This window comes from Haliotis cracherodii, unplaced genomic scaffold (assembly GCF_022045235.1).
Source record: "Haliotis cracherodii isolate W230 unplaced genomic scaffold, xgHalCrac1.p SCAF_15, whole genome shotgun sequence".
NCBI classification, from domain to species: domain Eukaryota; kingdom Metazoa; phylum Mollusca; class Gastropoda; order Lepetellida; family Haliotidae; genus Haliotis; species Haliotis cracherodii.
This window is the reverse complement of record NW_027266270.1, coordinates 6,993,651-7,018,794: the sequence shown is the minus strand read 5'-3', so window position 1 is coordinate 7,018,794 and position 25,144 is coordinate 6,993,651. Positions and strand designations below refer to the sequence as shown.

Below are 25,144 nucleotides of genomic sequence, written 5' to 3'. Positions count from 1 at the left end.
GTTGTAGAAATAGATTTTAAAATGCTAAGCGTAAAAACATCTACAACAAACTTTATGAATTAACATTCTACTATTTATTTTGCATGTGTAAATCTTATTAGTTAGTTAGCAATTACCCCCAGTAAATAATAAAAACATCAAAATAAACACCTCTCCACCCGATCTTGGATGTAGCAGAACTTGACCTACATCACAGTTACTCACACTTCAAAACTGTTAATGTGGCTGCCAATGTTGACATTTTCCGTGCCTCAGCAGACAGGTTATGAAGCAAGATGTCAACCCCGATCTATGATGTGGTTCAACATTAACCTGTAGATTCACTGAGAATGAGACTGCTGGTACAATGTGATTACCAATGGGACTGGAGTGTGACTGAACAGCCGCTTTTACGGCTGCAGACAAGCCGGCTATTTTGACACAAGGAATCTGCATGATTTGACATGTCAATTTAAAGTTTTGACGGGTTCAAAGCAAATTCTTCTGACAATATTCATATGCACATTTTTTGTGTGAAAAGGCTAAATATATGTGAAAGGGTTCCCGTAGCAAAAAGGAAACCTCTTTTTAACCAATCAGAATCAAGCATTCATCAATGTCATGGTAGAATATAAATTAATTTTTAGATTTTCATCCCTACTGTCACCCCCACCTCACAAGATGTCATTGTCTACAAAGTATCTACAAAGATGCTATTCATCTCTAAATTAATCAGACCCATGAAGATTCGGTGTAGAATAGGTCTTCAGCAACCCATGCTTGCCGTAAAAGTTGACTATGCTTGTTGTAAGAGCAGACTAACGGGATGGGGTGGTCAGGCTCGCTGACTTGGTTGATGCATGTCATCGATCCCAATTGGGTGGATCGATGCACATGATGTCAATCACTGGATTGTCTGGTCCAGACTCGATTATTTACAGACCGCCATCATATAGCCGGAATATTGCTGAGTGTGGCGTACCGCCTCTGTGGTCTAGTGGTAGAGTGTCCGCCCGGAGAGCGGAAGGTCCGGGGTTCGATCCCCGGCTGCGTCATACCAAAAGACATTAAAAGATGTTGCCCTGTGTGGCCCTCGTCATAAAGGGGATAAATCAAGGACTGGTGGGCTCGGAGTCAGTATACTGTGTCTGAGTGGGTAATTCATGTTAAGGGGCGGTCGGGTAGCCTAGTGGTTAAAGCGTTCGCTAGTCACGCGGAAGACCCGGGTTCGCTTCTGACATTTCTGGTGTCCCCCGCCGTGATATTGTTGGGATATTGCTAAAAGCGGCGTAAAACCATATTCACTCACTCACTATTCATGTTAAACTGCGGCATGGTATCTCAGTGGGCTAGCACTATAAATCGGCATTAGTCCGGACTAGTTCAAGCACACACACACACACACACACACATGCATGCACGTCGCTATAGTCTTTGACAAGATGTTAAACCCAATTTCACCACACCTCACCTGAGTATGGCGTTAAACAACAAACAAACTAAATTAATCAATCCTAATCATTTGTGCCTCATTTGACTCACATCCATCAACAGTTATTGGACACAGATGCCTCCAACCTCATATTTTGAACATATACGGTTAAATTCTAATAATGACTTTGTTGTTGCTTAAGGCAACTAAGGTTTCAAAGTATGAAACTTAAACTCCGTCAAAGAACAGATTTCCTTATTGTTTTTGTAAGCTCAGTTAGAAATATTCCAGCTGTATAATCGAGTCTTCGACGAACCAGTGGTCAATATTATGAGCAGCATTCCAAGATGATAACATAATTGACTGAGCCTCCCAACTCGATCCACTTCAGCTGTTTCTCCGATGATGACCAGCAGTAGAAATGATGCGGGATTGTCAAGCTCAGTACCCAATTTCTTTAAAAACTCAAAGTAAAATAAAATGTTAACTATTTTACTATTTTATTAAGTACCAGTATGTTTCATTGAATTATGAAAATTGTCAATTCCAGTATTTAGATATTAAGGCAAGTTCAACTCCAAAATTCCACCTGTAAAGCATCAATAAATTATATAAGAAGTCAATTTAATTTTTTTTTATTTTAATATCTTTTCATAAATCCCTTGATTTCTTGTAAACAGATAGAAGCCAATTACCCCTGCATGTAAAGCATCAATATATTATATGAAAAGTCAATTTAATTATTTTTTATTGTAATTATTTTTTTTCATAAATCCCCTGATATCCTGTTAACAGATAGAACCAGTTGCCCCTGAATGTAAAGCATCAACTTTCACCACCTGTATCAGGTGGAAGCCTCCTAAGTAATTACCTGTTGAAACATTTCTCAGACGGAACCGATCCTCCAGGAACTATGGCAGGAAGGCAGCAGGAATTGTGTTGGCCTCTGATCTAGGACTGTGAGATGAAATCCCTCGACTGGAGTTATGGCGAGAATGAGAGGGGAGGGTGGGTTGTTTACTCCGAGTAGCAGTATTGATGCTAAAAAACACAGGTGCTAAGCACTCATTGAAGAGGTAAACTACCTGAAGAAGATGGTCGTGTGAGCTCTGTGGAATATATTCTTGAGACTTTTTACTGATACTGACTGGTGATGGATCTATCCCAGGTCATATCAGTTCAAATATTTCTGAAAAAAAAACAACTGAAGATAGGAGGGGAGATAATGTAGAGAAATGTAATACTGCTTTATGTCAATGACCATATTTTCTTTGTATTATATATCTACTCCTATTTAGGCTTAAAAAAAATTGGTTCTCTGAGGCAATAGCTTTTAAAAATATTGTGTGGACGGGTGTCACTTTTGTTTTGGTTGGTCAAAGTAGTATGTTTGTTTGTTGTTTAATGACACACTCAGCAATATTCAAGCTATATGAAGGCGGTCTGTATATTATCGAGTCTGGACCAGACAATCCAGTGATTGATATCATGAGCATCGATATTGATACCATGATCATGTCTGGTGATGTTTTATCATAAATTACATGTTTTTAATGACCAAATTTGCAAACAGCAAAACAAGCACACAAACACCTACTGGCGCCATGACCATAACACACCAGATGCGCAGTAAAGCAGTGCGCATTAAAGGGAAGTAACTGCACGCTATATTGGATCGGGTTATTGTTAGTATAGCAGCATTTCACTGCATTTCACTTGTCGTGATAGAACTTAAATACTGTTCATAGCTATGTGAAACCTGACTCCCTTGCCAACCCAACCGCACCCACACCATTTCACACTCACTCACTCACTCACTCACTCACATTACCCTTGGAAATCACAGGACACAGGTGTCTGTCTAGAAATGTCAGTCTTGATATTTGAGACCTGAAACATGGAGATAGACAGAACATGGAAAGGTCAGAGATGGAGAGATTTGAGGAGAGGTCTTGAAATAGGCCAGTTTGGGGGATTAATGTGACAATAAGTATTCCACAAAGGTCAGAGGTGTTGTCAGCCTCATGATGAAGATGTTTATGTCCTGGGAAGATGCTGGTGACTGGCGTGTAGGTGTTAGGAATGTTCATCACACCCAGGTGCTTGCTCTCCTGGGAGGAGAAGTTTGGTTTATTGATTCAATGATGAAAAGCGTAATCAGGGTTCGACATTATTATGGCTCTGTAAAATTTGACCGTCTCCGTGGTCTAGTGGATAGAGCGTCTGCCTGGAGAATAGAAGGTTGGTTGTTTGATCCCCAGCTGCATCCTACCAAAAGAGGTTAAAAAATGGTATTTATTGTTACCCTGCCTGGTTTTTGGCATTAGGGTGTAAATGCAGAACTAGTAGTTAAAGTGTTTGCTCGTTGTACCAAACACCTCGGTTCGATTCCTCACATGGGTACAATGTGTGAAGCCCATTTGTGGTGTGATATTGCTGAAATATTGCTAAAAGAGGCAAAAAAACAAAATCACTCACTCACTCTCCCCATGAGGATCCGGGTTGGAACAGGTCTTCACTAACCCATGACCTTGCCATAAAAAGGCGACTATTCTTGTTGTAAGAGGCGACTAATGGTATCCGGTGGTCCAGGGGTAGAAACTAACATTTTTATTCCACTAGTCCTTATGATGATAACATATAGCAAAACCCTTGAAAATGGCAAATTTCTACTAGTCCTTATGATACCATAACTACTGGCCAGTTTGGCAAGGACTACAGGACTAGTGCCAATTTCTAATGCTGTGGTCAGGCTTGCTGACTTGGTTGATGCATGCCATCACATCCCAATTGCGTGGATTGATGCTCATGATGTCACTCACTGGATTATCTGGTCCAGACTGGATTATTTTCCATCAAATTGCTAGAACATTGCTGAGTGCGGCATTATCTCACTCACTCACTCACTCACTAACTCACTCACTATGCTGGTCGTAAGAAGCGACTCAATGGATCAGGTGGTCAGGCTGGATTGATAGTATGCCATCGTGGCTCATAATATTAATTACTGCATTGGCGCGTCCGAGTATTTTCAGACCGCTGTCGAAAAGCTGGAATATTGCTGAATGCGGCTTTTAACATCCAACACACACATCCCAACATCATTGTCAGTCCCACAGTTAGCTCCAACAGAAACAATACCAGTGTATACATATGGCCTCGGACTCAAATACCCACATAAAGTTCATATGAAATGGAAAACAGATACTTTAACTTGCATGCTCTTGGTTGCCCAGCAACTGGTCTACCTGCGTCTTTGTTGTATACAAGATCAGTGTCTGTATACTATCACCAGGAGATAGGTAGTCAGCTCCCAGTCACTGGCCATCCTTGGTATCTGCATCTGTATGTAGCCTCTATATTAGACTTCAAGTCATAGAATTACTCTAAGCTCCGTGTCATGTTCAAGGTTTCCTGCAGTCCAGTAGGAAAATAGCTGGGTCATTATGTCACATTAAGATCACACACATGACCGTTTCTGATCTGGTGTTTCCGGACTGAGATTGACCAGAAATATATGCCTGGGTCTCTATGTAACCCACTGACATTGAAGGTGTGGGTGGGGGAGATAGGGTTAATTCTTTTAAAAAAGTATATATTTTTATACAGAAAATGTTGGAAATGTTTTGGTATGGAGAAAATAATTCTGTGCCTTGAAGCATTGAGGAACAAAAATATTCCATCTCTTGGTAAATTTAATGCAGATATTTGTCATGATGTATGATCAGGCCAAACTGTTCTGTAATAGTTCCAGCCCTTGTCTGCCATACAGACCCTGAAACAAATATATCTAATACAGCCCATGCAAGTCTGTCACGTTTGGCAAGTGTAGATTACTGCAGTATCTGAAAATGAAAGTCTATGGGCTCCTTTTTAGTATATTTAAAAACTATAATTTAACTATTTTTTCTTTGAAATATATTCATTTCATAGACGACATGTAAGTCTATGCCTGCCCACGCAGAATCACATGTTTTAAGGTTCTCCTGCACCAATATAAAATACAATCACATTATGTATGAATAGGTTAACCCTTGTTTATATAAATATTTAAACGCACATTATCAGTATTTATGGTTAAACACACACTAACAGTATCTATGTTTAGAAGGGTTAAGGAACCCGTATTGCACACATGCAAAGCAGTTAGCTCTGAACTGTTTAGATAATTGTTTGATCTTGTTATCATTAACAAAGATTCCTGGAACATACTGAGTACATTAGGTATATTTCTCAGGAGATATTTCAACAGAGTAGGGTTTCTACAGGAAGTTTCAGAATCAATGGCGCTACCGAAATACGGTATTACTGTATACCGTGAGTGAGTTTTGACAGTAAGGGCAGCAGATTGTGTTTATCTTGGCAGAGATTGTGATATTCCTATGTGATCCCATTAATAACAGGGAAAGTGTACTACTATTCTACATAGAGGCGTCTGTGCTGCACCAGCGTATAACGTGTATAACAACCGGTAGCAATTAATGAATGAAGTGCCTCCATTGGAAGCTGTGGGAATGGGTTCTCGAACAAATGAGCTAATTGACACGAGTGGCCTCACTAAGAAAGGGGAGGTGACCGTCACATTCACGTATGACGTTGTCAACACCGTTAGCATGGAGGACGACTTCGGTCAGTCGTTCTGGGAGCACCGGGAAACTAGGACACAAATACAGGTAGCAGACTTTTAGTAATTGGAGTTGCAGGAATGTCTGAATACACCTACATGATAGAGAATTGCTTCAGATTTCTGTTGCTTTGTAATGACCTGATATTTAATGATCACTGATGAATTTGTGAAGTGAATACCATTTTTACAATACATATGAATATTGTCATGAATTATGACATTATGTCTTTAATCTGTATTGTAGATATTTCTGTGTGTAATTTTTCATCAGTCAATAATTTCTTGTATTGGAATTTATTAGGATAATTATGTTTATTGTTTTGCATTGAAATTTCTTCACTTATTATTTAGAAATGTTTGTATAAATATTCATTTTGTGGGATGTAGAGAGTGATGTGACTAATTATGTGAATAAGTATTTGATAGAGGTCTTTCTTTTTTTATATTCTGTTCATTAACTACAGAAATATATTTTGTTGTGAGGTCTAGGTATTCTTATATTTCATGTCTTTTACGAATGAAAATGACACCTATATGGGAAGGATGTCATTATCTGTCTGAAGTGTAACATGCACCGTCCACATTCCATTTGATAACAAAAGAAACAATTACTGTGAGAAAAGTCTCATGTTGTGGTCTTCCTGAAGCTCAGTGTGTTATCTGTATATAGACTCTGCCCTTCTACATGTCTGGCTCTCAAAGACATTCACCTGTAATATGGTAAACATGGCACGGCATTCAGGTATGGCACATGCTATAGGAACAGGGTAGCGGTAGGATGCCCTCTGATATACCTGCTGTCGGTCTACGGGCAGCATGCAACATTACTCTTTGTGCATGCATGTCCGGTCTTTAATTGGCCAGTAATTTCCTTCCGAGAGTTGAAGGCAGGGCTTAAAATAGACCATACAGGGCAGATGGATTTCCTGGCGAGGAATGGCTTCTCATCTTATCTGAAGGGCGTGTGGCTTGTTCTCCAGAGCATTGAGTTACTATTTGAAGTACTGCCCAGATCTTATCAAATATATATATTGATGGTGTCAGCTTTGGTAAGACTATTACTTGTGTTTCTGAGCTTGATTGGTTTGGCATTCACAGATAACATTACTTCCTGTGCCAGACACCTGTAATTATGGTTGAAATCCCAACTACCCAGATATGAAAACCAACAAGAGTTGATCTGGCCTTGTGGAAAGCTGATTCTGTTATAATCACATGTTTTTTATTGGCATCAAGAATTTGTAGAACATTAGGAAGTTGAATAACGCTAGGAAGTTGTAGAACATTAGGAAGTTGTAGAACTTTAAGAAGTTGTGGAACATTAGGAAAATGTGGAACATTAGGAAGTTGTAGAACGCTAGGAAGTTGTAGAACGCTAGGAAGTTGTAGAACATTAGGAAGTTGTGGAACATTAGGAAGTTGTAGAACGCTAGGAAGTTGTAGAACATTAGGAAGTTGTGGAACATTAGGAAGTTGTAGAACGCTAGGAAGTTGTAGAACATTAGGAAGTTGTAGAACATTAGGAAGTTGTGGAACATTAGGAAGTTGTAGAACGCTAGGAAGTTGTAGAACATTAGGAAGTTGTGGAACATTAAGAAGTTGTAGAACATTAAGAAGTTGTAGAACATTAGGAAGTTGTAGAACATTAAGAAGTTGTAGAACGCTAGGAAGTTGTAGAACGCTAGGAAGTTGTAGAACATTAGGAAGTTGTAGAACATTAAGAAGTTGTAGAACGCTAGGAAGTTGTAGAACGCTAGGAAGTTGTAGAACGCTAGGAAGTTGTAGAACATTAGGAAGTTGTAGAACATTAAGAAGTTGTAGAACGCTAGGAAGTTGTAGAACGCTAGGAAGTTGTTGAACATTGCTGTAAAAGATGACTATGCTTGTCGCTAGAAGCGACTAACACGATTTGGTGGTCAGACTCACTGACTTGGTTGATGCATGTCATCAATCCCAATTGCGATGATCGATGCTCGTGATGTCGATCACTGGATTATCTGGTCCAGACTCGATTTATTTAGACCACCGTCATATAACTGGAATATTGCGGAGTGTGACAACAAACAAACAAGTAATTGTTTGTGGCCTTGACATCCGCCTTCACTGGAAAACTTCTTTTGATATATATCATGTTTTGTGATTGCCTTCTGAACAACTAAATAGTCAAATACATGTATTTAAAAATTAATTATTAGTGTAAATTATACCAACCATCTACATGCTATGAAATGTCAATGCAGACTTGTACTGTTGCATGAATCGTTGCTTGCAGTGTTCTTTTAGAGTTTAGAAACTGCTCCATCTCCAGTACATGTTGATATACCCTTATTTCATATGACCTATGCCATTGACTAAAGAATGCTTTTGTTTGTAAGCCTCTTTGATCGCAACACCCGTGTCCATCAGCTGACATGATAAATCACCAGGCCTTGGGCTATGCACCCAGACACACACATGTAGCGTGTGTCGCTGTGTGTGCGTGTGTGACTGCCTAGATCTTCCCATTGACATCACACAATAAGACGGGACACTAGCTGTTTGAATGAAAGAGGAATTATTTGGACAGGAAACTTAACTATGTCATATGGGCTGGCCCACAATAAGTAGCTCCAGATCTACTTAGGATCCACAATGTTAGTGGTCTTTATACGGTCTAGATGGCTGGGATATACTTATATATGTAGGTAAGAGAGTTCATGTTTGTTTTAATGTTTAAAAGCCGGGTTGATGACATTTTAGGAGAGCAAAATGTTGTTTTGGGTCAAAGATTGACGATAAGTGGTGTATGGTGTTAGTTATAGTTCTATCACACATTGTAACACAATGTTAATGTTCAAATTGTCTCACACGGTCATGACAGTAGTAGGCTTTGGTCATTGGAGCACATATTGTAGATCTGTTGTTTGGAGAAGTCAGTGTGCTGTGACTTGTCTGTCTTGCGCTCTGTGCCTCTCATGTTTCTCTGTCTCACTGCTATATCCCTGAGCCCGAATCCTATGACACTGAGGTTCATTTCCATATGCAACGAATATATTCTCCATGATTGTTTTACTGACATGGTAAATGTCTGAGACCTTAATCACTTTGGGCTATTCCTTGACATTACACTGACACATCATAATATTACTGAAATACTCATCTCTCTCTCTTTCCCTCCCTCCCTCCCTCCTCTTTCTCGCTTCACCTTATGATCTGCCTTTCTCTTCTCTTACACTGTATGTTTGCTTTCTCTCTCCCCATCTTTCCCTCTCTCCTCCACAATTACACCTTATGCTCTCTCTCTCTCTCTCTCTCTCTCTCTCTCTCTCTCTCTCTCTCTCTCTCTCCCTTCTCTCACTCTCCCTTTTCTCTCTCTGTCTCTTTCTCTCCCTTCTCTCTCTCTCTCCCTTCCCTTCTCTCGCTCTCCCTTCTCTCTATGTCTCACTTTTCGCTCTTTCTTTCTCTCTCCTCTCTCTCTCCCTTCCCTTCTCTCGCTCTCTATGTCTCTCTCTCTCCCTTTTCTCTCTCTTTCCTCTCTCCTCTCACTCTCCCTTCTCTTTCTCTCTCTCTCTCCCTTCCCTTCTCTCGCTCTCTATGTCTCTCTCTCTCTCCCTTTTCTCTCTCTCTCACTTTCCCTTCTCTCTCTCTCTCTCTCTCTCTCTCTCTCTCTCTCTCTCTCTCTCTCTCTCTCTGTCTCTCTCTCACACACTTGTAGTTAAAGGTTTTTACAGTGATCAGGATTACCCACCTGGTGTCACACACAGTAGGCACTGTAGGCACTGGCTAGGAGTACATGTGTGTTTCCATGTGTCTGCATGAGTGTCTGTAACTAAGTGTCTGTGAATAGGTTAATTTAATATCACAACCTTTAATGTTCCTGCACTGGTCTAAAGTGTTGGAATTTGCCATGCATAGTTGCATCCCTTAGTTATGCCAGGATCCAGTGGTTATGGGTTGAACCCTAGATCGGTTATTATGTACTATCTGCAAGCACCAAGATGGTAAACATCTACGACCTCGCATTTCTTTCTGACGATGCACACATTTCTTTGACTTGTATATGTTTGAGTAAAGATAAAGCTTCAGCCGCATGATCTGATCGTTTGATACATGTATCTAAATAGTTTTGGCCAGGGCTGTGATAAAACAGTTCCCAATCAGACATTTTGTTTCCAACTCTTGAGGCCTGCAGTGGGTACCCGGGTGGGGTCGGGTGGGGTCGGGTACCGGGGTAGTAAATTTGGACTCGTCCCAGCCCTACATTATATAGTCTCTAATGTTGAATAAGATAATTGTTTTGTACGCATACACCCATTAATGGTTGGGGATACAAACAGTTACCGTATTCGACGTAATAAGCGCCTAGCTCCAATAAGCGCCCAGGGCGATATTTGTTAATATATTGGCAAGTGAACAATCCCAATTAGCACCCCTTCAACTGATCAATGTACACAAGACTTACTTATTCCCATATGATACACACTCGTGTGTTATATGAACCCTTAATTATGAGCAATTTAATTCTGGAAAAATATATCTGTCGTACATAAACATTTCAGGTTGTCAGCTTAAATCACAAAAATTATCTTTCAACTCTGTTTTTTTCCACCAAAATAATATTCTAATAAGAGCCCCCTATTCCTAATTTTGAGAGCACCCTGGGTGCTTATTACATCGAATATGGTAAGTCATATTTTGCTATGTTATGATGATACTAAAACAAATGGGATAAAGACCAATTTTGTGACAGTCGCTACAGTTATAATACCAGCAGTGTTTGTCAGATTCGTCAAAATAATTTTGTCTCCATAACACGTTACAGCTTGACACAGCATTTTTGTTGTAAACAGTAAAGCGACATTAAACCTTCTGCAGCTACACGCGGCCAATTCATTCCCTGCACCGGACTGCTGGGTGGAAACAATGAACCCACAATGCAGTTCGATGACCTTGTGACCTCTGATGGTTGTGACCTCCATGCACCATTTGGTGCACTTGAGCACCTGTGGTGCACTCGGACCCTGTGTCAATAGCGTCAGCCTGATGCATGTGGAAACTGTTAATCTCCCTTTTTCTTCAAAGATATGGACATCTACAAGCCATGAAAGATGGGCAAGGTGCAGCCATATGTTTAAACATGTCTTGCTGTTTTTTTGATAAAATACTCAATCTTGTTTCGAAAGATCTGAACTTTTGATTTAAGAAATGTAAAAATTTGGACTGATAAAGTGGATGACAAATTGAAGTCAAAGGAGGACATAGACACTTTGATTTGAAGGGCTTGCTTTTACCTATATGACCTTGAAGAGCATCACCAAACAGGATCTTAATTTTATACCACCCGTGAAGATCTGGCGTAGAATAGGTCTTCAGCAACCCATGCTTGCTGTAAAAGGCAACTATGCTTCTGGTAAGAGGCGACTATTCAGGAAGCCTGACCACCCGATCCCGTTAGTCGCCTCTTACCACAAGCATAGTCGCCTTTTACGGCAAGCATGGGTTGCTGAAGACCTATTCTACCCCAGATCTTCACAGGTTTAAATTCAATCTTGCTTTTTTATTAAGATTATGTCGTGTCAATGATTATTGTGCATGAGTGAAGAACACTGCAGGAAATGTTTCCTAAACAAGTGGTAGAGCATCCTCTCGGAGAGTGGAAGGTCCAGTTTTTCGATCCCCGGCTGAGTCATACCAAAAGATATTAAAAGATGGTACTTGTTGTTACCCTGCCTTGCGCTCAGCATTAAGTGGCTAAAACAAGGACTGGTCGGAGTATACTGTGTCTGAGTGGGGTATTCATGTTAAACTGCGGCATGGTATCTCAGTGGGCTAGCACTATAACTCATCCCCATTTCACCTCACCTTAAAAAAGATTATGATCATTTTTCGATCATTTCTGTATCATGATACCTATTGTGACCTCATTATTGTCTCAGTCCTTCTGTATCATGACCTTGTTATTGTGATATCATATCATGCCTTTCTGTATCGTTCAAGCACTAGATTCTGTAATTTATATCACGATTTCTGCAATTTAACTATATTGCTATGGGTCACATCCTTGGAACATCCTTGAAATCCTTGAACATGCTTAAAATCCTTGAGCACTTCCGCACATGGCAGGCAATAAACCGGCATAAATAAAGTGCTGAAATATCCTTGCACTTGATGCCCCTTTCAACAAGAATTCTATATCAGGTTCCACTGCGACCTCCGGCTAATTGTCTTGTGGCAGTATTTGAGCTGATCGATAAATATACATAAGTTCACATTTTGATAATAATGTTACTCTTTTATAAGGAAATAATATTGATTTTCCCTGAAAGCTGATTAAGATGCAAAAAATAAGAGCATCTGTCAGGCAATATGTCAGATAAGAATTGTTACAATCGTAATTTCAGAAGCTGGCTATAAATATGGCCATGGTATCCTCCGATTCCCGACACTGATTTAGAGGCAAGGGCCCTTCTGGCCTGACGGGATACTGTCGGAAGCCCTCTGAACACCCCCAACCAAACCAATCTGACAGGCTGCCAAGTTAGACAGTCATAAAATGCTTTTTATCTTGGTTAGGTGTGAATGTAAGTAGTTGTGGTGAAACTTGCAGGAAACTGAACATGTTTCCCAATAGAAACAAATTTCTCCTTGGAGAAAGCTTTCGAAGTTTTTTCCCTGCTTGCAATATCTTTGTGAGAATATACAGTTGAAAAATTTAACATCACAGAATATGAAAGGAAAATTTGTAAAATGTTCAAGGATAATTGTTATTAGTTAAATTAAAGAGGTAGACAGTTTCTGGATGGATGTTTGACTTTAAATATCTCCAAAGTGGATTGGTTTAAAATTGACACAGAACTAATTTGCCTAGAGCAGCAAAGCCGCTTAGGTGATATGCTTATCTTGAGAGAAGAAGACCGATAAACAAGTCAGCTAGTCAGTTACCTACAAAACACAGGGGTGTTTATGTCAGCATAACCTTCAGATTAACTGTGTATATATATAGTTCATACTGAAGTCCTACCTCGACATGAAGCCTGGCTACCATACAAAGGACATGAAATATCCTTGTAATGCAGACACACGTAACAATATAATGCCTTCCACCTTTCTTGGCTTACTGTAGCGAGCAGACGGCACATGTAGAGTGGCCTGCCTTCACCACATTGAGCCTCTTGTTGGCATGCTGTATATTTTGGTCATATCACACCCAATTCTTACATAGCAAGCACTGTGATAGGGCTATGAGTACCTTGCCACTCCAAGCTTATCGGAGTTCATTCATCACGTAGATGATGCTAGTTGTGGCAGACGTCAGACGTTTTACCTCTTTTATACATTTTGTGATATTAAGTCAGGGGGATGTATCGACGGAGCTTCCCCTGCCCTGATGTAAGTACGGATGTCTATGTGATGCTGGTGTGTACATGTGCCTCGTCCTCCTACCTGTCGTAATGCTACGGCGTCTGTTTGTTTAGTCCATGTGTTTAAGCTGTGGTGTTTGGACAGTGGGATATTTCAGTATTTCTTGTGTTCGCGTAACCCCAGTTGGAGTTTGTCAGAGAGCAAATACACGCGTATTTCTAGCTGCTGCAAACAGGTGGGATCTCCATCAGTGATGATGTGAGCGGAGGGGTTTGTTGCTGGAGGGAGGCTACATATGGCATACTGCGACTCTATCTTACACTCATCAACACCGACACCCAGCTGCAGGTGGAGCCCCTCTGGATGTGATGGAGTGGTTGATATGCTTGTATGCTGTTGGTCCTGGTGGGGATCTGGGCAGGATGGCTCCCAGTACCCCGAGCTGTTACCTGGATGATTGTGTTACCTGGTTGATTGTGTCCTGGTTGATTTGTGTGTCTTGGTGGATTGTGTGTCACCTGGTTGATTGTGTCCTGGTTGATTGTGTGTCCTTGTTGATTGTGTTGCCTGGTTGATTGTGTGTCACCTGGATGATTGTGTTACCTGGTTGATTGTGTCCTGGTTGATTTGTGTGTCTTGGTGGATTGTGTGTCACCTGGTTGATTGTGTCCTGGTTGATTGTGTGTCCTTGTTGATTGTGTTACCTGGTTGATTGTGTCACCTGGTTGATTGTGTGTCACCTGGTTGATTGTGTCACCTGGTTGATTGTGTGTCACCTGGTTGATTGTGTCACCTGGTTGATTGTGTGTCACCTGGTTGATTGTGTCACCTGGTTGATTGTGTGTCACCTGGTTGATTGTGTTAAATGGTTGATTGTGTTAAATGGTTGATTGTGTTAAATGGTTGATTTTGTCACCTGGTTGATTGTGTTAAATGGTTGATTTTGTCACCTGGTTGATTGTGAGTCCTGGTTGATTGTGTCACCTGGTTGATTGTGTCACCTGGTTGATTGTGTCACCTGGTTGATTGTGTGTCCTGGTTGATTGTGTCACCTGGTTGATTGTGTGTCCTGGTTGATTGTGTTAAATGGTTGATTTTGTCACCTGGTTGATTTTGTGTCCTGGTTGATTGTGAGTCCTGGTTGATTGTGTCACCTGGTTGATTGTGTCACCTGGTTGATTGTGTCACCTGGTTGATTGTGTGTCCTGGTTGATTGTGTCACCTGGTTGATTGTGTGTCCTGGTTGATTGTGTCACCTGGTTGATTGTGTCACCTGGTTGATTGTGTCACCTGGTTGATTGTGTGTCCTGGTTGATTGTGTCGCCTGGTTGATTGTGTGTCCTGGTTGATTGTGTCGCCTGGTTGATTGTGTCACCTGGTTGATTGTGTCACCTGGTTGATTGTGTGTCCTGGTTGATTGTGTCACCTGGTTGATTGTGTGTCCTGGTTGATTGTGTCACCTGGTTGATTGTGTTAACTGGTTGATTGTGTTACCTATTGTTAACAAAATCTTCAGTTATTTGACATGCTCTCCAGTGGGGATTATTGTAACAATTGATCCCCACTGGATAGAGCGGTCAGACGATGAGTGATACCCATGTGATTCCCTGACAGCGTGGATCATTACTCCCAGGAGCTGCTAAGTCACTGGTTCCAGTGCCAAACTCTATTATTTACAGGCTGCCATCATATCACTCACTCACTCACTCACTCACTCACTCACTCACTCACTCACTCACTCACTCACTCAGATTGATGCAGGGGGCGGTCGGGTAGCCTAGTGGTTAAAGCATTCGCTCGTCACGCCGAAGACCCGGGTTCGATTCCCGACATGGATACCATGTGTGAAGTCCATTTCTGGTGTCCCCCGCCGTGATATTGCTGGAATATTGCTAAAAGCGGCGTAAAACCAAACTCCCACAGATTGATGCAAACTTTATTGATTAAGAGTACAAGAGTCCAATAACAAATATGGCTGATGTTGTGACCATGTGGTGTTTTCATGATATGTGTATCGACTTTCTGACAATTAAGGTTTGTTTCAAAGCCTCAGAAGCTGTTATTTGATCGTGGCTGCTGCAAATAACTGTTAGTTGATATCATCTGTCAATCAGTATACACATCATTTCCCATTTTGGTGTCATCATGAGTGCAATATTGAATAATGTTTTAATAATATTAATAAACAGGAACAAAACTTAAATCAGGAATTCACAACCACTCTTCATAACCAGATTAGTGTAATAACAGGTCAAACTGACATATTTCACTGCTGATTTATTGACATGTTGTTTCCAGGGGTACAGTCTATCTATAAATGTTTTCAACTTCAGGGGGAAAAAAATCCCAAAACTCATAGGTTTTTTTAAATGCAAACTATGATTGTGGTTGTTGTAAATAACGGTGAGTTATAGTCAATTTACACACAGTTTTGCCAAAATGAAAATACATATTACTAAATAAAAAAATTCATGAAATTAAGTAGATTAAAACGTGAAGCCAAAAATACACCGAACACCTTTTAGACCAGATAACAAGATTTGTTGACATGTTACATCTGGAGTTTCATGCTGACAGTGATGTTTGGGGTTTAACATTCTTGCACATTTAATTACATGTGTGTGTGGCTGCTTGTAATAGTCTGGACTGGTGCCGATTTATAGTGCTAGCTTACTGAGATACCATGCCGCAGTTTAACATGAATACCCCAATCAGACACAGTATACTGACTCTGAGCCGACCAGTCCTTGTTTTGGCCCCTTTATGTATGCCGAGCGCCAGACAGGGTAACAACAAGTACCATCTTTTAACGTCTTTTGGTATGAAGCGGCCGGGGCTCGAATCCCGGACCTTTCGCTCTCCGGGCAGACGCTCTACCACTAGACCACGGAGGCTGTACACTCACATGAGACACACCACTTTACACCATCATACACATTACATTCGGATCCATGACGATCCGGGGTAAACTAGGTCTTCAGCAACCCATCCTTGATGTAAAGGGCGACAATGCTTGTTGTAGGAGGTGACTAACGGGATCAGGTGGTCAGGCTTCGTGAATAGTCGCCTCTTACGACAAGCATAGTTGCCTTTTACAGCAGGCTTGCTGACTTGGTTGATGCACATTATCATATCTCAATTACGTAGATCGTTGCTTATGATATCAATCCCTTGATTTGTCGAAACTCGATTATTTATAGACAATCATCATATAGCTGGAATATTGCTGAGTGCGGAGTTAAACAACAAACAAACAGAACATTCGGCTTATGTTGTTTTTACCGGTAAGCAACTGTGTCATGGCTCTATTGTTCACTGGGGCGGTCGGGTAGCCTCGTGGTTAAAGCGTTCGCTCGTCACGCCGAAGACCCGGGTTCGATTCCCGACATGGGTACAATGTGTGAAGCCCATGTGTGGTGTCACCCGCCGTGATATTGCTGGAATAATGCTAAAAGCGGCGTAAAACTATACTCACTCACTCCACTATTGTTCACTGATTAAAATGAAAAAACAATATAATCAAAACATCAAAGCCGAAGAAAGTGTAGAAAATGGGATCAATATTTGAAATAATTGGTCAGCGAGAGATTTGACTTGAGGTAGCGGCTAGCTGACTTGATGATAAATCACTGGCTCCTTCCTTTGAGGACCAAATTAGGTGCCAAATAGAGGGCTGGTAAATACACAGATATGTTTTGTTAGGTACATGCTACAAATCATCTTCCTGTTCAGCTCTTCAAAGACTTGATCTTCTTCCATTACTTATCTCGATAAGCTTCTGACAGCAGAATGAGGCTGTGCTGGTGGTCTGGAGATAGGTCATTTGGTGGAGCGTAAATCATTTCTACTTACGGTTGTAACAGGATCTCATTCCATAGCAAGATGTGTTGGGAGATTCTGGCCTTTGTTGTGGAGCATATGGAGGGCAATTAAGGGGTAATCCCAATCTAGTCTCGCAGAGACCAGAGAATATATTGTCAATAAAACAATCATCCCCACTCCATTCCACTTCTACACTGTATCAGACTATACACATCCCATTCCAGCTCTAGCAGCCTATACTCCTCCCCTTCCAGCTCTAGCAGCCTATACTCATCCCATTCCAGCTCTAGCAGCCTATACTCATCCCATTCCAGCTCTAGCAGCCTATACTCATCCCATTCCAGCTCTAGCAGCCTATACTCACCCCCTTCCAGCTGTAGCAGCATATACTCATCCCATTCCAGCTCTAGCAGCCTATACTCCTCCCATTCCAGCTGTAGCAGCCTATACTCACCCCCTTCCAGCTGTAGCAGCATATACTCATTCCCTTCCAGCTCTAGCAGCCTATACTCCTCCCATTCCAGCTCTAGCAGACTATACACATCCCATTCCAGCTCTAGCAGCCTAAACTCATCCCATTCCAGCTCTAGCAGCCTATACTCATCCCATTCCAGCTCTAGCAGCCTATACTCATCCCATTCCAGCTCTAGCAGCCTATACTCATCCCCTTCCAGCTCTAGCAGCCTATACTCATCCCATTCCAGCTCTAGCAGCCTAAACTCACCCCCTTCCAGCTGTAGCAGCATATACTCATCCCATTCCAGCTCTAGCAGCCTATACTCATCCCCTTCTCAGCTCTAGCAGCCTATACTCCTCCCATTCCAGCTCTAGCAGCCTATACTCATCCCATTCCAGCTCTAGCAGCCTATACTCATCCCATTCCAGCTCTAGCAGCCTATACTCACCCCCTTCCAGCTGTAGCAGCATATACTCATCCCATTCCAGCTCTAGCAGCCTATACTCCTCCCATTCCAGCTCTAGCAGCCTATACTCACCCCCTTCCAGCTCTAGCAGCATATACTCATCCCATTCCAGCTCTAGCAGCCTATACTCATCCCATTCCAGCTCTAGCAGACTATACACATCCCATTCCAGCTCTAGCAGCCTAAACTCACCCCCTTCCAGCTGTAGCAGCATATACTCATCCCATTCCAGCTGTAGCAGCCTATACTCATCCCCTTCCAGCTCTAGCAACCTATACTCATCCCCTTCCAGCTGTAGCAGCCTATACTCATCCCATTCTCAGCTCTTGAAGCCTATACTCATCCCCTTCCAGCTCTAGCAGCCTATACTCCTCCATTCTCAGCTCTAGCAGCCTATACTCATCCCCTTCCAGCTGTAGCAGCCTATACTCATCCCATTCCAGCTCTAGCAACCTATACTCATCCCCTTCCAGCTCTAGCAGCCTATACGCCTCCCCTTCCAGCTCTAGCAGCCTATACTCATCCCATTCCAGCTCTAGCAGCCTATACTCATCCCCTTGTCAGCTCTAGCAGCCTATACTCATCCCCTTCCAGCTCTAGCAGCCTATACTCATCCCATTCCAGCTCTAGCAGCCTATACTCCTCCCCTTCCAGCTCTAGCAGCCTATACTCATCCCCTTCCAGCTCTAGCAGCCTATACTCATCCCCTTCCAGCTCTAGCAGCCTATACTCATCCCATTCCAGCTCTAGCAACCTATACTCATCCCCTTCCAGCTGTAGCAGCCTATACTCATCCCATTCCAGCTCTACCAGCCTATACTCATCCCCTTCCAGCTCTAGCAGCCTATACTCATCCCCTTCCAGCACTAGCAGCCTATACTCATCCCCTTCCAGCTCTAGCAGCCTATACTCATCCCCTTGTCAGCTCTAGCAGCCTATACACATCCCATTCCAGCTCTAGCAGCCTATACACATCCCATTCTCAGCTCTAGCAGCCTATAATCATCCCATTCCAGCTCTAGCAGCCTATACTCCTCCCCTTCCAGCTCTAGCAGCCTATACTCATCCCATTCCAGCTCTAGCAGCCTATACTCATCCCCTTGTCAGCTCTAGCAGCCTATACACATCCCATTCCAGCTCTAGCAACCTATACTCATCCCATTCCAGCTCTAGCAGCCTATACTCATCCCATTCTAGCTCTAGCAGCCTATACTCATCCCATTCCAGCTCTAGTGGCCTATACTCATCCCATTCCAGCTCTAGCGGCCTATACTCCTCCATTCTCAGCTCTAGCAGCCTATACTCATCCCCTTCCAGCTCTAGCGGCCTATACTCATCCCATTCCAGCTCTAGCAGCCTATACACATCCCATTCCAGCTGTAGCAGCCTATACTCATCCCATTCCAGCTCTAGCGGCCTATACTAATCCCATTCCAGCTCTAGCAGCCTATACACATCCCATTCCAGCTATAGCAGCCTATACTCATCCCATTCCAGCTCTAGCAGCCTTTACTCATCCCATTCCAGCTCTAGCAGCCTATACTCCTCCCATTCCAGCTTTATTGGCCTATACTCATCCCATTCCAGCTCTAGCAGCCTATACACATCCCATTCTCAGCTCTAGCAGCCTATACTCATCCCATTCTCAGCTCTAGCAGCCTATACTCATCCCCTTCCAGCTCTAGCGGCCTATACTCATCCCATTCCAGCTCTAGCAGCCTATACACATCCCATTCCAGCTCTAGCAGCCTATACTCATCCCATTCCAGCTCTAGCAGCCTATACACATCCCATTCTCAGCTCTAGCAGCCTATACGCATCCCATTCCAGCTCTAGCAGCCTATACTAATCCCATTCTCAGCTCTTGAAGCCTATACTCATCCCATTCCAGCTCTAGAAGCCTATACACATCCCATTCCAGCTCTAGCAGCCTATACACATCCCATTCCAGCTCTACCAGCCTATACTCAAAACAACAATTATCAACATTATTATGTTTCAAACATTCCTTACATGAATCTTAGGAAATGGGCGTAAAATATCTGTTGCTTGCATACGGTCTTTGAAAAATACATTCTTAAATGGTCCTTGAAAAATACATTCTTCAATGCGTTGTGATTTGTCAACGTAGTACCCTCACTGGGCTACAGATGTGAAGGTTGCGTGTTCGATCGGTGGGAATATTAAGAAAACATTTGTCATTTGATTTTACATTTCATTACATTGTGTTCAAAAGCAAAATAATTTTCTAGCGAGAAACATTCATATGTTACAATATAAACGGAAGTTGTATTTATAAAATCCCCAGGATATTATATGCAATCCACAGGATATTATATACAATCCACAGGATATTATACCATCCCTATTTATGAGATTCAACCTGTCTGGAGAACAATAGGATGATGTCACTGGAGGTTAATAACTTTGACTGGGCTCGGGGCTGGTGTCAAGTATCGTCCCTGTTTTACAACAGCAGCCTCAATGTGAACTGTTTTGGAATGAAGGGAAGGGAAGCAGCCTTTGAATAATAGTTCAGTTAATAAATAATTAATTAATACTGACTCATCCATATTTCTGCATACTAACAATTACTAGCTATTCAAACAGGAAGTTACCAGCTTAGTTTGGCTATCAACTTACTGAATCAGTTATCAAGAAGATTTTAGGGGGCCGAGAGGGTGTGTCATAGGTGGGTCGTTACAGACAAGTCGTGTGAACATTGTCCACAGAGGGTGATTATTTTTGTTGATTTTTGTTGAAAATCTGGTTTAGGACGTTAATTCAAGTCACCATACTTCTGATTCTAATGGAACATGTCAACACCGCCCCGTTTAGACTGATGCCAAGTTTTAATGATTTTGCTGCAAATTGAATATAAATGGGGATGGGAGGGGATCCAGGTGATATGGGTTTTGGTATCACCTGACTGAATCTTATTGAAAAATCTTTTTATGGCCATCTACGGCCCAAAATCAGCCATTTTTGTACAAAATGTATTAAAATTGGGTATTTGTTTAGATAATAGTGGGATTCAACTTGTTACATTCTTTTGCGATATTTGACGCAAAAGTGAATATTTTGCTGTGTTAACTTCTCTGAAATTTAGGAGCTGAACTTTGGCATGTATGTTTCTACCTCTGGTAACACCTATTTTGTTCAAATCATGTTTTAGTGTGACATTTACCTTTTTGTGGAATTTTTTTTTTAATCACAATGCTGACAGCTTACTTTGTTGACATTTAAACTGTTGGCAACAAATCACGGTGAGCTACTGTGTCATGACACTTTTATATTCATGATGAGAGCACATCTTTCATGACCCTCATTTACAGACAGACTGACAGAATATTTAATTTACATCAGTCATCTCACTTTATGACATCCGACATCATCCGACATCACCATTAACAGCCTACTGTTGTGCGCTGTTACCAAACCTTGTAGAGGCTCCATTGCTTACTCCATTCTTGAGGAACAGGTGGCCCAGTTGTGTAAGACACCATAATTCACTGTGCTAAGTTGTATCATCATTGTGTCTCTTATCTTAGATTTGTTTGTTTTTGTTTGTTTGTTGTTTAAAGCTGCACTCAGCAATATTCCAGCTACATGACTGCGGTCTGTAAATACTCAAGTCTGGACCAGACAATCCAGTGATTAATATCATGAGCATCGATCCACGTAATTGGGATCAATGACATGCATCAACCAAGTCAGCGAGCCTGACCACTGATCCCATTAATCGCCTCTTACGACAAGCATAATCGCCTTTTACAACAAGCATGGGTTGCTGAAGTCCTATTCTACCCCGTATGTTCATGGGTCCCTTATGTTAGAGGTACCAGAAATCATCAATTGCGTGCCCAGGTTCAGGGTTGTTGCTCACAATATCAATCACGGGATAATCTGGTCCAGATTGTTTACAGGCAGATGTCCCTTAGCCGTAATATTGCCGAGTTCGGCTTTAAACAACAAACAAACAACTTGATTCCCTCGATCGCTCCCTCTTCGTGTTTTCATGTTGTAACTGTTGTCTTCAGGTGAATGGATACCTTCCTGAGACAACGGAAGATCGTGTGCGACGTCTGGAGGCGGACAAAGCGAGTTTGTCGCTGCAAGTGAGCGTCCTTGGGGACCAGGTGGAGGCGCAGTCGGAGAAAATCCGGGACATGGAACAGCATCTCGACGACAGACGGAACAGACTCATCACATCTGAAGAAATGCTTCAGGCGGTAAGTCAGTTCTCACTCTCATTCTTCAGATTGTATCACATTTCAGAAACACTCAGTTGGTGCTGTACCTGTTATTGCCTGTCATGCTGAGGGCCTGGGTTTGATTCCCCACAGTGGAATAATGTGTGAACTGATTCTTGTGAACCCAGAGTGATAGGTCCAAAATATTCATATTGTATTATCTGGACCAAGTTATTTGCTGGAATACAATTTTATACAACAAACAAACAATCAAACAAACACCGCGACACAACAAATAAACGTTCAAACAAACGCCGTTACACAACAAACAATCAAACAAACGCCGTCACAAAACAAACAAACGCTGTCACACAACAAACAAATGATCAAACAAACGCTGTTACACAACAAACAAACGATCAAACAAATGCCGTCACACAACAAAAAATCAAACAAACGCCGTCACAAAACAAACAAACGATCAACAAACACTGTTACACAACAAACGATCAAACAAACGCCGTCACACAACAAACAAACGATCAAACAAATGCTGTTACACAACAAACGATCAAACAAACGCTGTCACACAACAAACAAATGATCAAACAAAGGCTGTTACACAACAAACAAACGATCAAACAAATGCTGTTACACAACAAACAATCACACCAACGGCGTCACACAACAAACAAACGATCAAACAAACGCCATCACACAACAAACAAATGATCAAATAAACGCCGTCACACAACAAACCAATTATCAAACAAACGCCATTTCACAACAAACAAATGATCAAAACACTCCAGTAACAGACATAATAGTTGTAAGTAACCTGAGTGATCTTATTTAACGCACCACCTCCGTGGTGTAGTGGATAGAGCGTCTGCCCGGAGAACAGAAGGTCCATGATTCGATTCCGAGGTGGTTCATGCCAAAAGATGTTACTTGTTGTTACCCTGCCTGGCGCTCGGCATTACGGGGATAAAAGAAGGGCTTATCGTGTAGGAGTCAGTAAACTATGTCCTGTATCATGGGAAAAAGTGTTGTACCGGTGTTCCTTGAGGTTTTCAAGACAATATCCATCAAATTCAACAACATTTCGCCCCAAAGCAACAGTTCAGACATACAGCTTCTGTTTTAAACATGGAGCTGCGTTCATGTTGTGTGTTGTATCCCATTCAGCAAGACCAAGTCATATTTGACTAAAAATCAATATTGCTTGGTTATTATTGGTTCTGCAATTTGTAAATCTATTTCAGGCATTACAAAGAATCTTTCATTAAGATTTCTGATGAACATTGGCTGTATCAGTGTATTCAGCACACACAAAGAGAAATATTTGCAATTTTCCTTCTAGATATATTTTGGGGGAACATGGGAGAATTTCTCCCCGTCATAGTATTTTGGCATTCTACCAGATGTCATTGTTAGGTGTTCCTTATCTGTTGACTGTGTAAAGTTATATTCTGACCACATTTTCTAGTGGCCTTTACTTTATCCCATGAAGAAGTTATCTCCCTTCGTATTCCACACAATATCACTCACAGGCCAGCGCCATGTGACGATTCGTCACATCTTACACACTCCATTCAAGATATTGCATATGTTTTTCATCTGTTTCATTTTTGACAAGTCTACATATCTAGATAAACATGTCATAGAATGGTTTACTTTCATTGAGAAAATATCCTAAATCGTGAAAAACTATTTCCATTTGTGTAGTTATCCTATGTGTTCATTGGTTGTACGACTCCACGTGCTGTCATCGAAGCCCTACAGAGAGCTAGCGATAAGGGCACTTTGATGAGTAAATATGTATTATGATGCAAATCACTGTCGAAGTTGTAGTAGCATATCTATATAATTATGCAAAACAATATGTAAAGCGCCCCCAAATCTTCCATGAGTCTGTTCAATTCTGATTTCTGAAAAAGCACGTTTGTTGATAAACAAGAGAAAGTCCGGTCACGCGATATGCAAATTTGCCTGTGGCAGTGATGTTATGGTTAGTCACCACTGCGCTGGAGTGTGAATATCACTTCCGAGATAGTTTGACGCTCGATGTTTGTTTGTTTCCTTGCATTCATCACAGTCTATGCTGTGCATGTGTATAGATTGGAAGAGAATGTGATGTAAGGGTGTGACGTAGGTGGGGGCGGTTATTTTTGGGGTAACGGTTGAGAGAGGTATGGCGTGTTATGGATTCCCCACATAGGTGTAATGTGTGAAGCCCATTTCTGGTGTCCCCCGCCAAGAATTGCTGGAATATTGCTAGATGTGTAAAACCATGCTCACTTGATCTAAGTGGAATATTGCTGACTGAGTGACCGATAGACCTTTTCTATCCTGCCACCTGATGAAGGAGCAAAAAGTACCTCTAAAACGTTGTGACAAAGAATAAAAGAAGTTGCTATTGATAAAAAAAGTTGTGTAATCATAACTGGTCGTGTTCGTGCTTTATGTCTTCTTCTTCTTCTCCTTCTTCTTCTTCTTCCTCTTCTTCTTCCTCTTCTGCCTCTTCCTCTTCGGCCTCTTCCTCTTCTTCTGCCCCTTCTTCTTCTGCCCCTTCTTCTTCTGCCTCCTCTTCTTCTGCCTCTTCTTCTTCTGCCTCTTCTTCCTCTTCTTCTGCCTCTTCTTCCTCTTCTTCTGCCTCTTCTTCTTCTCCTTCTTCTCCTGCGTCTTCTGCTTCTTCTTCTCCTTCTTCTTCTCCACATCACTGCTGCACCATACCTGACTTGGTCCATGCACAGGTGGCACAGTTGGGGTCCGCCTATGAATGAATTCATGTAACCTTTAGTGTTCCCATTTACGTTTTTTTTAC

The 25,144-nt window shown here is 41.7% G+C and overlaps 1 protein-coding gene across 8 annotated transcripts in view; it reads left to right on the top strand.

The window, feature by feature from the left end:
* LOC139462207 (liprin-beta-1-like) overlaps positions 1 to 25,144 on the top strand; it is a 167,245-nt gene that overhangs the window by 37,179 nt on the left and 104,922 nt on the right. For 5 of the 8 annotated variants that reach the window (XM_071243788.1, XM_071243790.1, XM_071243789.1 and 2 more), the window contains exon 4: positions 22,165 to 22,356. In XM_071243788.1, the coding sequence (XP_071099889.1) occupies positions 22,165 to 22,356 (192 nt within the window). Of the gene's footprint in view, positions 1 to 8,584; positions 8,723 to 13,261; positions 13,407 to 22,164; positions 22,357 to 25,144 lie in introns of those variants that run through there. The other 3 variants (XM_071243795.1, XM_071243794.1, XM_071243791.1) reach the window with 3 other exon arrangements.